This window comes from Aulostomus chinensis, chromosome 2, assembly GCF_037954235.1.
Source record: "Aulostomus chinensis isolate RoL2024-O1b breed Wild chromosome 2, RoL_Achi_v1.0, whole genome shotgun sequence".
NCBI lineage: Eukaryota > Metazoa > Chordata > Actinopteri > Syngnathiformes > Aulostomidae > Aulostomus > Aulostomus chinensis.
This window is the reverse complement of record NC_141321.1, coordinates 31,815,814-31,831,943: the sequence shown is the minus strand read 5'-3', so window position 1 is coordinate 31,831,943 and position 16,130 is coordinate 31,815,814. Positions and strand designations below refer to the sequence as shown.

Here is a 16,130-nt window from a genome sequence, read left to right as displayed (position 1 = left end):
GGAGCTTTGGGTGTACCAGAGGGCTCTGCCTACATTCATAAAATGTGGAGTTATGGTACCTAACTAATCTCTTCACCTGGTGATATCGCCAACCTGAAGAGCAAAGAAGTTTCAACCACTTGCCCATGAGTCTTGGAACAGACGCTAAGGAAGTTTGCTTGTTTAATTAGGGGTGGATGCCACTAGGCTGCCCCCTGTTGGTTTGGAATGAAACATGAAGCTTGTTCAGAGAGATCACATGTACGTTTACCTTTAATGTTTGTGCTTCTGCAGTGTGAGTTCGTTTGGGTCCGACGTCATGCTACATCTGAGCCATATGTTTGTATATTCTTAATATTACATATTAATAACAACTTATCAAATTGTGTGTGTGTGTGCATATAGGATGCAGGGTCTTGACATGCCTACAGCTGTCAGATATCTGTCTGAGCCCGACACTGCCTTACAAATTCTGGGAGCTGCCTATATTCAACACCAGTGTTACCATAGTAACGATGCCAAAAAGCAGGTAGCTATTTAAACTTCCTCACCTATATACATTTATTGATTAAAAAAAAAGTTATTTATGTTCTGTCATTGTGTATTCGCTGTTACAGTGCATGGTAAGTCTCACCATCTGTCACCATTTATTCAGGTTCGCCTCCTTCACGGCGTTCCAGCTCTTGTTCAGCTTTTCCCAAGTGACAACCTGGAAGTTCAGCGCTTCGCCACTGGCGCCACACGAAACCTCATCTATGAAAACACCGACAACAAGGCTGCGCTGATAGATGCCGGTGGAGTGATGAGTCTTGTCCGCATCCTGAGTGAACCCGACGAAGAGCTTCGAAAGAACATCACCGGTAGTAATGGTGTTTGTGCCAGACTGGTAGAGGCCAAAAACAAGCTCAAACATGTATGTTGCAGAGTTTTGCCACAGGATCACATGATGATTACGTATATCACAACAGGAGGTGATTACGTCACAGCAAAGAGGTTTTGTTCAGCCTAACACAACGATTACCAATTATAGTATTATGGCACTGACACACACACTTACAGAAGTAACTATTTTTCAGTTGCTGAGTTATGCGACCCTGAATATTTGTTAAATGTGACCCACCTGTAATGCTAAAAGAGCTCTCCACACGGGGCTGTAACTACCAGCATCAGTGGCCAGTTTGATGATGAGGAATAACGCGACAGTGCTACATTGGTTGTTTTGTCAGTGTTGGGTTTTACACCCCGGCCTGAGTAAGCTAATGGGACTGTTACACCTTTACCGGTAGCTACACAGCTAACCAAGCTAACTGCCAAATCTGTTTTTCTTTGATAATAAAAATAATAATTCCCTTGTTAGACACCCATTATACAGCTTTCAGCCAATTATAGTTTAACCATTTTTATAACATCGATCACACTTAAAGAATTTGACTGAGCGCTGCTTTCGTGGCTGCAGGTGTGCTGTGGAATCTGTCGTCCAGAGACAACCTGAAGGAGAAACTGTCAAAAGAAGCTTTATCAGATCTGACGGAGAAAGTGCTGATTCCTCTGTGTTGTAGCCTCCCACTCAGCCCATCTGAGAGGGACATCTTTTACAACACCACCGGCTGCCTCAGGTACAAGTCCAACACTTAAACGCGGTGCTGGGTTCTGCCGTTGATGCAACACGTGTTAACTAATTTCTAGCGTTGGCTTAACCATACCCCAAACCCAAATCTTTGCCAACCCTGACAACAACCTGTGAAAGCGGTATGATGAACAGACCATTAGCCTGGTGCAGAGTATTGTCTCCTGGAGACATGGAAACAGGATGGAGATGCTCCACTGACCTTGCTTAGCTTTGTTGGACGTTATCTTTGTGCATTTGTGTGAAGGAACTTGAGCTCTGTGAACCAGAGGACCAGAGAGAAGATGAGAGACATGCGAGGCCTCGTGGATTCTCTGGTGTCCTACATTCAACAAGAAGACGTGGCCAACGACAAGGTAACGCTCCTGAACTACGACCATCAGTTGTTGCAGAATGCCACACTGGTTAAAAAAACAAACAAACAAGTGCTGCCTCCTTCAAAATGCAATGAGTTAGTCAGAGGAGTCCCCTTAGTTAGCATCTGCTCTGAAATAGTAGACGAAGCTCTGGGGGATGTTTGGTGTTTCGTTTTATATATTGTCACCTTATTAAGATCATTGCCCAAGTTTTTTTGTTTTTTGCCCTAAAACAACTTATGATGTTTTGCCTCTAGTTTTTTTTTTTTGTGTTTTCTGAAAAACTTGAAAAAAACGACGTAGGTGTTTATTTTAAGAAGCTTATGATATTCAATTGCTCATTATGAGATACAGGACTTTCATCAGTGTTCTCCAACTGGACAGTTCGAGGAGCCGTTGGGTGAGGAAACCCCCACCATGGAGATTTCCCAAGAGCTGGAAACTGTTTTGATTGCAGTAAAACAACAAGATAGGTGACGCTGTCATCGTAGCATTGTCTCTATCCTGGGTTTCATGGTCAGTACGGAGCTTGTGGGAAGCAAATGTTATTGAACTTTTTTTTTTTTTTTAAATTTTCACTAGTCATTTCATTGCATCGCCAGCTGATATTATTGATGTAAATTACATGTGTATTTCATTCACAAAGCATTTAACAAGAAATAAGGCACTGTAGTTGTATGCCTTCCCGATTTACGTCCGTGACAGTGACCTTGACCTTTGAGTAACAAAATCTTTCCAGTTTCTGCTCCACCTGGAAAAATTCCCTCAAAGTGTTCCTCAGATATTGCATTACTGAGAGGTAGACTGACAGACAACCCAAAAACATGATGCCGCTGGTTCACAGCTGTCGCTTGATGGCACGAAATGTTATTTTCCTGCTAACGGACCTGCTGGCGCACAAATCTGCATCATGATGTCATTATTTCAGTGTCGTTTTGATCCGTTTACTGAAAATACACCGCAGCAAAAATGAATTGGGAAGCAGGAGCCTGATCCTGGAGACTGGAGACCCAGAAACGACAGCCCTCCCAGTGTATCTGGGACTTCATCTCCCATGTTACACTTCACTCATTATCATCTAATGCATTGCTGTCAGCCTTGCCTTGGATTGAACGCTCTGTCAACGGTCAACTTACATGTAAATAAACCTTTAACCAAGAGGTAAATGATTGATAAGTGTGCTATGTACTTGCAACACCATCATGATCCCTTCTGATTGGGCGGGCTTGTTATTGGGGGTGTTTGTGACTCTTATGGGAAAATACTTGAAATCTGTTTTTCATACTTTACACAGTCAACTGCATACCAGGATTGAGACTCCTCCCTCTGGTATGCTGGCAGGCACCTTCAGCTCTTTTGTCAATTCCAAGCACTTGAACTGACAGAGCTAAGCCCACCCATGGATATCACCAGTTTTAGAGATCCCATTTTGTTCCTCTTGAAAGATTCTTGATGGCCTGATGGCCTGGTTTCCCACAGAGCCACCAATAAGCATTCATTTAAAAACAGGGTTTCAGCTGAAACCAAAGTTGACTTCGGTCCAGTAAAGTGTCATCCTAGATGCAGGTCTCTGGCCTCTCTGTCCAGTTTGTGGTAAAGGTACATGCCAGTTTTCAGGGAAATGCTCTTATTGTCCATCCTCCTCAGAGCCAGAAAGAAAAATTGCTAATCTTCTCTCTGTGCTTTATTAGGGAGTGGAGACGCCACGCTAGTTAGCTTAGCGCAGTGAATGGTCATGGGTGGGAGGGGTTAGCATCATCACAAAAGTCATCATACGCTCTTTTTTTTTTTTTTTTTGAAAGGGTATTTGAGTAATATTACATGGGTTGTGTATAACATTTGCTATGAGGTAACAATTAATAGTGACAAGACATTTAAAAAAGATCAGACATGTAGTTTGGACAAAGGACAGAGTTATGCTAACCCTCCCCACCCGCTACCATTAATTGTGCTAATCTAACTAGCATGGGTCCCAATGCAGCACAGAGAGAAGAGTATCTGTCTTGTCGGGTTCTGTGGGCATTGGTAACTGGGTGTCTTTCCCAAAAGAAAACCCAAAATTAGTGTAACTTGTTATTATATTGATGGGGTGGTTGAGCCAACATTTATCATACCAAAAAAGATATTTATCTACATTTACTCCAAGGTCTTTTCTAATGTATAATTGTTCCAGAGGAAATTTCTGGATACGCTACTGCTGTAAAGCCTCAATCTGCGTGACGGACATCCCAGGGAGAGTCAAATGCTCACTGCGTTCCACTGAACAACATCAGCTCATCATTGCAGATAGCAGTCTAACCTCTGGGAAAATACAGGATAAATTCCATAAAAGACTTGAACGTTAAGCCTCTTAAGGGTGGACTCAGGAAGTTGAAGTAGAAACATTTAATTAGAAAACAGGAAAAACACTATTTTAGAACATGAAGATTGTCATTTTTTTCCTACATTGTCATATTTGACTCTATATCCACTGATATGGTGCAAACAGTAACTGCAAAAAGCTAATTTACACCAGATTGATGGCACCAAAATGAAAATAAACACATGTTAACACTGAACACCAGGATCTTCCTGTGACTGACAGACTAACAGTCCTTCCAGTGAGTTTTTCTTGCTCTCATTAATACAATATCTCAGGAACGCTGGGAGGGAACTTCTCCAAATTTGACCCAAATGTTCGCTGGCACTCAAGAATGACCGGAGGGATTTTGATGGTAAAAAGGTGAAGGTCAAACATTGCGGTGGCATACAACCACAATGTGGTGTGTTTTCTTTAATGTCATTTTTTAACAATTGAAGCCCACTGTGTTTTGCCACTAGAACATTTTTTTGTGACGGGACAAACACCTTTTTTGGGGAAAAAAACCCCATCTTGACAGAATTGATTTGTTTCATTATTTAAAGGAGGACGTGCGTGCCTGCCCGTAGTGTTCTCACTGGTTTGAGGGGCATCCTTTTTAACTGTGTAATGTTTTAATGTGTCTTTGTTCAGGGTTTGGAGAATTCCTTGTGTGTCCTGAGGAATCTGTCCTACCAGCTGTACTCAGAGCTCCCTCCCTCAATCAGACACCGCCTGGAGGGCCCGACCAGAGACTCCGCCTCAAAGGACAACGAGGCCATTGGATGCTTCACCTTGTATAGCAAGAAAAATGCAGAGGTAAAACTCACCACCTTCAGTTATTTAGTTCCAGTTCCCACACGTCCCTACAACTGCAATGATCTTTGCAGTTGTAGCTCTTCTCTCACTGCCCTCTGTTTTCCGTGTGAAAGGCCTTCAATTTCTCTGGTAAACACAGTGGGAGGTGACAAAACAAAGCCGCCTGGCACATTAAAGTAAACAAAGCTGAATACTTGGAGATTAATAACCAAAGCCAGTTCAGTCAGTAGCTGATGGGATTACACTAAAGACACTTTATATACTTGTTTTGAAGTTATCTGTTCCCATTATTGTCACTTTGATTTCTTATATGAGCGCAGCATCTTTGCACAAAGTACATGTTTTGCACTAATTAATTCAGTTGTACAGTTTACATAGCGCAGTTTCTCATTTTGGCATAGTTTTTCTTAGTCTGCAGTTTAAGTAAATATTAACACTATCTTATTTTGTATTTTCTATTTTTGTTCTATTTTTAACACTATTTTTTATATACTTTATTGATGGTGTTTTTGAATGGACCGCAAAGTAAGAATTTCATTGTACAGGGAAACGTGTTTCTTTACTGCGCATATGACAATAAACGCTGGGTTTCATGAAAAGCACAAAGTTCAGAGAGATTCTGAAAAGACAATCAAGCTGAGGCTTTAAAACTGAAGGACAGTTTCCTAAAATCCAGCTTGTGACAATGACAAGCACCCCTTCAACCCTGCAAATGTGTAGTTTCCTGCTTGTGTTTTTATCATTCTACCAGCAGCTGAGGGTGTAACTTGCCAAATCGTAACAGAAGTTATCAGAGCACACGTGACATGTAGCTGGAAAATCATATTTATCCATTTATGTGGCACTATTGAGACAGGGTGTATTTCATACTGGCTCTCAGTTTGTTGACTTTGTTTTGTGTGGAGGTCTGGTCTTGTCAAGAACTATTAGATACCTAAATGCCACCTTATTGCAGGATGAACTATCAACAGGCTAAAGAATCCAGAAGGATATTTTTATAAGCTGCTGAACTGAAGAAAAGAGGCGAGGCATCTGCAGAACTATGTTAATATCTCCGTCTGATACTCGCTGTGCCAATGTGTTAAATGAGCAATGAGTCAAAAGACATTTTTAAGTTATCACATTAGCTTGCTAGCATACAGCTAACATTGCCCAACAAGCCAGTGCTCAGAATGGCAGCAGCACCACCACCACCTGTCTAAATGTGAATGAGTGACATATTTCATCTACTCCTATTATCCATTCATCTTTGTAACAGCTGATGACCACAACAATACAGTGACAACTTGAAACCTGACATTTTCAGCATGAAAGAGGCATTTTAGTAGTAGTACGTAGGAGTGTTAAGTGGTCGTTGCATATAGTAGTGCTGATTGTTTTCACCTCCACTGGGCCTGTTTATTTGGAGTTTGACACGTTGCCATACATCCCACGCAAGGCTGCTGAAAGTGCTGCATAGAAGTACAACTAAAGGAGACCATGTGGAGTGATAACAATGATAGGAGGATCAAAGTACGCGAGAACCCTCAGAAACAGGGAAAACATTCAAAGCAATTCTGTAAACACTTTGAAGTGACTTTGGGTTGAAAACCACTCTTTATCAAGTCTCGGAGCCTCCAGTGTTTTTGGATAGGTATTTCTTCTAAAGTTGGGCATCGGTGTGACTAAAGCAGCTCCACCACTTTTAGTTTTAATCCTCAAAACCATTCATAATCCGGAGCCAGCTAAGCGGAGAGGTCTGCAGGGTTCGTACTGCTTCATAAAATCTAAGCCCCTCACTGATTCATGGACAATTAAGAGAATTTTGAAGGAGATTCTTTCAGAGACCGGCAGCCAGGGACTACTTAGTCTCCTTGAGTTTTAAAACTTTTGTTTGTAGAGTATCTCTCACTGTCAAAATGTTAATCTGCTCATCTGAGTCACCACCAGGTTGTACTGCAGCTATTAAACTCAGCGCCACAGTCAAGAATAGAAGTTGTTGGGGAACTATGGGTAAAACTCCAAGTGCTGCAGCTCTATTCCTCTGCTTTTTGGCAATGCAGATGGGTGAATGTCAGCACCATTACTGATTTATATACAGAGATGCTGACATTGTCTTCACTTCCTAATCCTCACTGATGATACAGTTTCAGCGTCCTGCATTTTTAGTTGACATCTTGTCTTATCTGTATGAAATAGTGATAGTTTCGTACATGCTGTTTTGGGAAAATCACTTTATGCTCCTGGACTGAAAGATGTTTTACTGTTAAAATTTGGTGGATGGGCGGAGCCTGGGCCAAAGTCAGGTTATCCATAGTGCCACCTGTTGGCAACAGGAAATGTCCTCAGACCCTTGTGATGGTTTAGGCTCAATCTCACTTGGGTTACTGGACACGTGCAGCACAGTGGTTAGCAGTGTTGCGTCATGTCATGTTAGAGCCCTGACTACTCCACATTCACTGAACTGTGACACGCCAACCGGATGATCGGCTCAAATCAGGCTCCCGTCCACCTCGACTTGTCCAAATACGGGAAATGAAGTTACAAAAAGCAAAGTTGAAAAAAGATGAAACTCAAGGCTCAAGTCAGCAGGGTTCATCCTGCAATGAAAAGCCTGGAAAAGCAATGGAATTAGAAAGTAGCATTTTTCAGGCCTGGAAAAGTCCCCCCCCCCAAAAAAAAAACTTTGTCAAAATTTTCTGGCTTTATTTAAGTTTTTCTTTTTTGGCCAAAGGTTTGGAAAATTCAGACCTGTGAGTGGCAGGAAACAAAAAGCTCGAGAGGTTATAAGGTGTCAAATATGTAGCTCACGTTGTAGCTTAGAGCCTCAAAGATATCCCTGGATGAAAGTGTTGGATGGATGGAGTGAATGAATCGAGGGGATATCATGTGAAGGGAGGGGCCTTCTCACTCGAAAGCTGCTCTGTGAACATGGACGTAACTGCAGGTCTCCGCTATCACTGCCTGCTATTGAAATCAGTCATTTGACCCTCTGGTTCTATGTGTTCTACTGGAACCGGATCCTCCCTGCGGACGTGAGGCCTCGTCTGGGGTTTCAGTCTGCTGGGCTACAGGTCTCAGTAAGACACCTGAGAAACGTGCTGTCAACAGTTTGACCTGAAGCTTGACCTTTTCTGATGATTGGGGAAAATTTGTGCAAAAACAAAAATCTGTGTACAAGATGAGGCGTCGCAGGATGATCTGGTGGATTTAACAGCGTGAGCTGCAGGCCATTTAGCATGAATGTGAAGCAGGTGGTTCTATGACCTGAATACCCACAGCTGGTATCCACTTCAGGTTAGTCCCCTAACATCAAAACATTACAGTGGTATGGATATAGTTTGTTATGTAACAGGATAAAAAGAAAAGTCAACAATAAATTTGTAACGGGAGCGTGATAGAGTCACATTTGTGTTACATCTTAAGCAAAGAGTCTTAGGTGGTCAAGGAGCAGTTCAGAAACGTATCAGTACAAGAAATCCCACCACGGCGTTCAACTTGTGTGTCCAAACAGAAACAACAAACCAGTGAATCCAGATGGAAAATGTCTAAACTGATGGCGCCTAAACAAAGAAAGTCCCAAAAAAAATTCCAAACAGGCAAATGCAGAAAAGGGATGTTTGGTGGAATGCAGTGGAACACGATGAGGCTCTAATACACAATGAACTAATGACCGGGTCACAGGTGGGTGAAAAGACAGGAAAATCAAACAAAGAAAGGAAGTTAGGCAGATATCTGACATTCGGAAGAGTAATTAAAATAAAACAGACTTGTCCAAGCCCAAAACTCACAAACCAGAATTCCAGTTTGAAAATACAAGATGTTGAAATAATTAAACAGCACGGATAAGATCCAGGTGAGTTGTGACAGTCACACTCAGAAAATGTTCAGCATTTGTAGTTTTTACACGTACAAATGTTTTTCACGTGTGCTCCACGTAGTACCGCATTCATGTGGTTTCATGGCGTGGTGGTGTTACATTGTCCGTCTCTTTGTACGTCACATTATCGTGAACGCAGTATCTCAGGAATGTGTTGAGGGCATCGCTTTAAAATTTGACCCACACGTGCGAGGAAGCCTGAGAAGATTTTGGTGGTCAGAGGTCAGAATTTTCAATAAATCAGCACGTCGCCCAAATTTATTGTTGCAATGAAGAACACACTCACGCTTGAGTTTTCGGTTACGAAGACTGGTTTGGATTCCGATGTGTTGCTGCCTTTAGCTAAGAATGTATGTCCAGTTAAAAAAAAAAAAAAACAAACAAAAAAACCTTCCTGAACATTTGAAACAAGTCTATTTTCCTCTCTTCTTGCAAACCAGATGTAGCAAGTTGATGTTTCCAGTTCCAGAGAAAACACTCGCATTAACAGATGATAGAGTGAATATTTCTCTTCTGCCTTGACCTGACGGAGAGGTTCAGCGGTGAGCTGAAAATGGAGCTGCGATGATTCACGATCGCTGTACCTGACGGCCTGCTGAGGAAAACAACCAAACAGCTCATTTCCACAGAAAAGATAAAGACATCACTTATCAGCCAGACTCTTGGCAGCACACTGCTGTCCCTGTGACGTTGTGGGATGGTTAGCGTCAGCTTTATAAATTCATGCTGGCTAACTGATGGCCATCCACTTTTGACTTCCTTAAAATACGGTGGTTTTTTCCTCTGGTGTTCTTCGTCGACAGCAGCGAAACCAGAATCTGTCAATACTGTCCGAGGTGTCCCGACAGCCGAGGGGGGCTGAGTGGCTGTGGCACCCGAAGGTGGTGGCCCTGTACAAACACATTCTGCAGAACAGTGACAGCAGCTCCACCAGCCAGGAGGCCGCGGTTGGAGCCCTGCAAAACATCACAGCGGGAGATGCCAGGGTAGGTCCCTGTCTTGGTGTGCCAGAATGATCTGAAGCGTTTTCAGTTGTTCTGGTTTGGATTCTGGGTTCAGACTGATGTGGTCTGTCTGTCAGTGGGCGGCGGTGCTGAGCGGTGTGGCGTTGGAGCAGGAGAGGATACTGCCCGTCCTTCTGGAGCTGTTAGACACCAACAACGATGCCACGTTGAGGCCTCTGACTGGCCTGCTGAGGAACCTGGCTAGGCACGCCACCAACAAGGACCACATGGGTAAGAACTGGGAACTTGGGCTGTAATAAAAGTTACAATCAGGCTTTATCTGCACACAAGGAGGGCCCGTCTGCTCTGGTCTCACCAAGTGTTTACCTTGATGTACAGAACAAACAAACATGAAACAAAAATGTGTCCCACAAACTGGAATCATACTGAACTGTGGGCTTGCTGAACCACTGTATCATATTTAACGTCACTAAGTGCTGAACATGCTGCGAATTAATTAACTGATTTTAAAACACATTTCTGGCAGTGTTAGAATTCTTAAAAAAAAAACCAACAACAACAACCTTCTTGGTCCCTGCAGCTAAGAACACCGTGAATGTCCTCGTAGCCAAGCTGCCCAGCGACGGCCTTCAGAAATCTCCCTCCAGCGAGGTGGTGGTCAACATCTGTGGGGCGCTCAATCACCTGGTCACCTGTAGTTCCCTGGCAGCGCGGGACATCGCGTACTTCAACGGCCTTCCGAAGCTGATAGGCATCAAGACGTCCCATGATAACAGGTAGGAGGGACGTCGACATTGGTCCTCTGTTTGACAGACGTCAGAAAAGGGTTTTGTTTAGCAAAACACACACACACACACACACACATATACACGCGCTTGCCAGCCTCTTATCTCAATGTGTGTGGTTTTTTTTTTTTTAAAACAACAACAGAAGATGTGCTGTACATCATCCGATTTTGAGATTTCCAACAGGCAACAAATCCCGTATAGAGGAAGCTCTTGTCAGGAAAAAAATATCCATTTCAAACTCGAAATAGCAGCATTTAATCACAATGAATTCAACATATTTCATTTCCAGTTTTGCCAAAAACAATGAGCTTGAATATGATCCTTTTAAAAACTTAAAATTCTGAGCTCTGTAGCTCAAGAGTGAAACCATAATATACCCCAGCTGTCACGTAGTCAAAACTGAGCAAGTGAGAACCCTGCCAATAGTCGAAGATGCTTTGTTCATAAAGTTTGTAAGTTTTAACTTGTGTCTGTGTTTTTTCATAGTACTGCTTTGTGTTTTGTTAGCTATTGTAGACTACATTTTAAAGGAAGTTGTGTGTGTGTGTGTGTGTGTGTGTGTGTGTGTGTGTGTGTGTGTGTGTGTGTGTGTGTTATTATTATTTCGGGCATCAAATCTCGGTTCATGGCTGAGTTCTCTGTAGTTCTATTGTGTTGTTTCCATGGAGACGCAGGACTTTGTATTGATGTGTAAAATGAGACAAAATCAGCATGTGTCAGGAACAAAAAAAACACCCAGAAACCACTCAAGGTTCAGGTGGTTAATATGGAAACTGGTTAGTTAGTTGCACACCAAGTAACTGGTTGGTTACTTTTGTGCTTAAACTTAAAGTACTTCATGAATAAAAATGTTCTTATTACTATTAGAGGAGCTCACGTATAAATAATGTGTCATTTGTCTCCATTTGTGTCAGGCCATCGTTTGTGTGGTTGAGAAATAAATAGAAAAAGTAAGACATCACCTTTTAATGGTCATAGAGAAAACATCATACCTGTAAACTCAGTCCACTTACCAATCACCATGGTAACACAAGTCCAGTCAGATGGTATTTATGTAGCCCAGAATTACAAATCTTTACAATCTGTACAAGGTACAAACCTCTCTGACTTCAGACCCTTAACTCCTGAGGGGGAAAAGACCCCAAACAGGGGAAAATGTCAGAAACCCCAAGAAGATCTTCAGACAGGGAATCCCTCTCCTCCAGAAAACCGCTGGCTCATGACAGATAGTCGGAATGATGGTCCCAAAGCTGCGGGTCCATGTCGTTTTTACATGTTAGGGTTCGTGTCACCTGGGTTAGTTTGTACCAGAATAATGATGAAGGCCCCCCTCGAGTGCTCGGATGTCCCGATCTCTTGTTAATTCTTCTGTGAGTTCCTGTATTTGGTGTGTTTTTCAGTTTCTTACTAATGAGTTTTTATCTCCAGGTTTCTCTCGTGGTTGCTCTGGTATTTCCTCCTCCTGTTTAATCCCTGTTTCTCACAATGTGTCACTCTGTCTTGGTTTAGCTCGGGGGGTCTTAAAGCCGCCAGAGCAGCCTCCACTGTCCTCTGCAACATGTTCCAGTACAACAAGCTGCACAAAGACTACAAATTGGTGAGACACACAACTGCTGGTACCAACAAACACTATGTAGAAGCGGCCCGATGTTTCACTGCTCCATCTAGAACTCTGACACACTCAGAATCAGACCAGTTGAAATGTTTCACTACACCAGCTTGTCATAGACGCGGAATATAGCTCCACCAGGCTTGTAGTGTGGGGAACTACTGATGGGTAGGAGCTGTTACACTCAGGTAGTGCAGCAGCCTGTTGTGGTTTGTTGTTTTTTTTTTTAACCCCTTTTGCAAAAGCTGCCATGAAGGAGGACTGACGACGTGCATTAGCTTGGCACGGTTTAGCAGCCTCAGAGGGACGGAGAGTCTGCAGGTGTGAGGCGTGTAGACGTCTGCTCGTCTTTACCCGGCGCACATCTTTTGCACAGCGAAATGATAGACAGTGTGGAGTCGAAACGCTCACCTTCTGGCATCTGGGTGAATCCTAAAATAAACCCCAAACTGGAGACGTTTTCATTTTCCCTCGCCTCTAAATCAGCTTCTCCAGTAGATGAGAAATAATAGGCTCATTCTGATTTGATGCCTTTTATGTCATCAACTAAGGTGGGAAAATGGGCTTGCGGGTTTCTCTAGTAACAGAGAGAAGCCATGAAGGAGTGGTGATGAAAACACCTCCATGATCGTGCGGGTCTCAGAGGGTTAAAGAGGAACTGTTGAAGAATACCCAGAACGCATCTGGCTCGGGTCCAGAGCGTTGGAGGCAGTCCGAACATCGCTCAGTGCTGTTAACCGTCTCCACAGTACAGTCACTGTCCTGTTAGCGCCACCTCACTGTGATTCTGGCTGACTTTAGTTCAGCCTCATTAATCATTTCACTAAAGTACTTAAAAATGTCACTGCTGTGTGGCTTCAGGCTGATCTACTGGTGCCCCTGTGTTTTAATGCTTTCCCTCTCCCGGTCAGCATGAGCTGCTGAAATGCTACAGAAATAAAGAGCGAGGAGATAAAGTCGTCCACGCAGGCAGTAGCAACAATAACTGTTTTGTTTTTGTCCAGACATCTGCTCCTTTGGCTCTGCTCCTCTTTGGTTTCCTTGGAATCCTGATGGGTGCTGAGCTTTTGTTCCCAAACAAAAGAAGGAGCGGAGGGTCTCGTACATAAAGTGAAATTACTGCTCACGAGAGGGGGCCGAGGGTTTCGTCCAGCATGGTTTTCACGGCTTCTGAAACGGCTTTCTGAATGTAGGCTGGAAGGCGGAACAGCTGAGAGACCAGGATCAAGATTGAGTTGAGAGGTCAGGAACGCTGTGAAGGATCTACAAGGGCCCTAACTCACTCCTGGATAGGAATATAAATATATGTTTCTGTGAGAGGTTCCTAAAAGGTTTGAATGCTGGTGTGAGCGTAGAGAAGTCGCGATGCACCGCAGTGTATAAATGACACAGAGCACAGAAATGACGCTCGCCTGCAAACACGTCTAATCGGTTGTATTTGTGCTGGTCGTGTCGACTTGATCATGTGATGTGATGTCGCTAACAGAGGGGAGGCAGACAAACATAATAATATGAATGATACAAATGCATGAGATAAATGTGTAACAATCAGCTTAGGTTTCACGATTGGACCAGTGGTTGTCCTCCCACATGAGGACTTGGAAGCGTCTGAGTCCAGAAGCCCTTCCTTCTCTGCCGTGTTCCTCTCACGGGTGAAGCTGAGCTGTGCTCCACAGCCCTGGTGTCCTGTGTTGCCGTCTCATATTTAGCAGCCCGTTGGTGGGTGGCTGGGCTGGTAGGGCCAAGGTTTCATCCAGCGCGGTTTCATCCAGCGCGGTTTCCACCGCTTTTGAGACGGCTTTCTGAACGCGGGCCGGAAGGCAGAACAGCTGAGTGATAGATACGGATGAAACCTGGAGCTGGCAACGTCAGGCGGCACTCTCCTTGAAAAATGATCAGGGTTGGGATGGTTGTTATTGCCATTTTTGCTCAGTGTACACAGTCAAGAAGAAAGCTACTGTGTCATACTGGAACGACTCAACTGCCACAGATACACGCTGTTGCACCGGTGCTGCGAGACTGTAGGACGCACTTAAACATACTTCCTGTCAGCGTAAATTAAGTCTGATGTCAGAGGAGAGTAGAGAGTGAGGGTGGCGGCTGACATTGTGCTTTGAACCAGATGTTTTTCTAGTTTACGCCTGCACACTTTTTTTTTTTTTAAGTTTCAGCTGACCTCCACTACTTCTCTCCTCCCATCGGTGCACTCTTTACCCCCCCCCCCCCTACACACACACACGCACACGCACGCACACACACACACACACACACTCTGTCAGGCTGTCTGGTCAGGTCTTATCTGTGGATAGTTGGCTCTGCCAAAGCAAATAGTTTCTCCTAGATTGGAAAATGAGCTCTTCTCTCCTTTCACTCTCAAGCTTTCCCGTCATGTCACAAACCACGAGCGGGTTTTACTGAAGCACTGATTATTCCCACATGAAGAGCTTCAACAACCCCTCGTTCTGTGTCCGGGGCAACTCATCGACGTCGTCCGTCACAGACGTACATCACATTCTTTGCTCTATCGCTATGGAGACGGTGGTGCCTGGTGGAGAAGGAGCTTGTCAGTGATAACGGGAAGGAAGTGTGGAGGATTTGCTGTAGGTTAACAGGAAGTGAGTGTTTCCATAGCATCTCAAAGCCTGACCCGCATCACTCCTGATTTCAGGAAGCAAACCAGAAGGCGGGGGATGATAGGAATGTATGTGCATTTATCAGGCGTAAACAAAACAGGAGGTCACATGACGGGGAGACAACTTCACATGCCAGGTTCTTGATTCTCTGATCTGGAGTCAAACCGACTCATTGAGCCTCTGTAGTGCAGATTTCCTGTTTCAGGTTAGTCTGAAGGAGACGATGATGATATAAAATCTAGGAAGAGAAGATGTGAAGAATTGAAGACCATTTCAACAATTGTTCGGGATATTTTACTGTAACATCAAAGAAAATAACTGCCAGATGGAGCCGTGATATCTTTCGTGTCACAGGATGTTTAAATCTTTGTGAACTGCTGCGAGGGGATATGACGCCTACGGGGGCGGCGAGACGGAATCACAACACTGGAAAACTACAAAGTCAGAAAAGTGTGTAAAGTGTGTCGTGTATTTTTTCTAGTAGCACAGTGGGAATTCCAGAGCTGGTTCTCTTCTCTTGTGCATCAACACACACGCCTTGATGGTGAACATCAGAGACTCAGAGGATGCGTTTGATTTTCACTGTTCTCACTCCCTGCTCAGCTGATGCCAGCAATCGACAATCTTGTCTTTGTTTTGTTGAATATCAGCCGATAGTTTGGTTCCTGTGTGACTCCACGTTGTTGTTGGTCTCTGTGTCTCCGGACTTCGGCGGCGTTGCCGATTCCTTTGTTGCAGTGACAGACGTGTCCTCTCTCTCTCTCTCTCTCTCGTCCCTGGGAGTGTGAACCGGGACGGGCTGCTGGTGCCACTACTTGACTCCACTCAGATATTTCTTTAGGTGCAGCTACCGGAACCTCGTGAGTTCAATCTCCTTCGCCAGGACAGTGGGAATTAATGATAAAGGGAGTGAGGATGTGTAAGGAATAAGAGAAGAGTCAGGGATGAAGACCCAGCGTGAGTTGTTGAATGTTTACGACTGTGACTTTCGGAATCTTAATTCTAGAAATAGAATGATTTCTGTGATTTCTGGTCAAGTGTTACTGTTCTCCGACCATCCTGCGCTCCTGTGAGGATCCCTGCTTCACCTCCTGAACGCTCGTGGACTCGTGCTGTGTCGAGGTTTAGCTTCAGGGTGATCGCTCGCAGCAGGAATG

The 16,130-nt window shown here is 43.9% G+C and overlaps 1 protein-coding gene across 2 annotated transcripts in view; it reads left to right on the top strand.

The window, feature by feature from the left end:
* LOC147269746 (plakophilin-3-like) overlaps window positions 1–16,130 on the top strand; it is a 32,060-nt gene that overhangs the window by 13,845 nt on the left and 2,085 nt on the right. For both annotated transcript variants that reach the window (XM_086190207.1, XM_086190214.1), the window contains exons 4-12: window positions 385–508; window positions 635–839; window positions 1,436–1,595; window positions 1,854–1,962; window positions 4,955–5,119; window positions 9,782–9,964; window positions 10,060–10,213; window positions 10,524–10,719; window positions 12,241–12,328. In XM_086190207.1, the coding sequence (XP_086046333.1) occupies window positions 385–508; window positions 635–839; window positions 1,436–1,595; window positions 1,854–1,962; window positions 4,955–5,119; window positions 9,782–9,964; window positions 10,060–10,213; window positions 10,524–10,719; window positions 12,241–12,328 (1,384 nt within the window). The remainder of the gene's footprint in view (window positions 1–384; window positions 509–634; window positions 840–1,435; window positions 1,596–1,853; window positions 1,963–4,954; window positions 5,120–9,781; window positions 9,965–10,059; window positions 10,214–10,523; window positions 10,720–12,240; window positions 12,329–16,130) is intronic.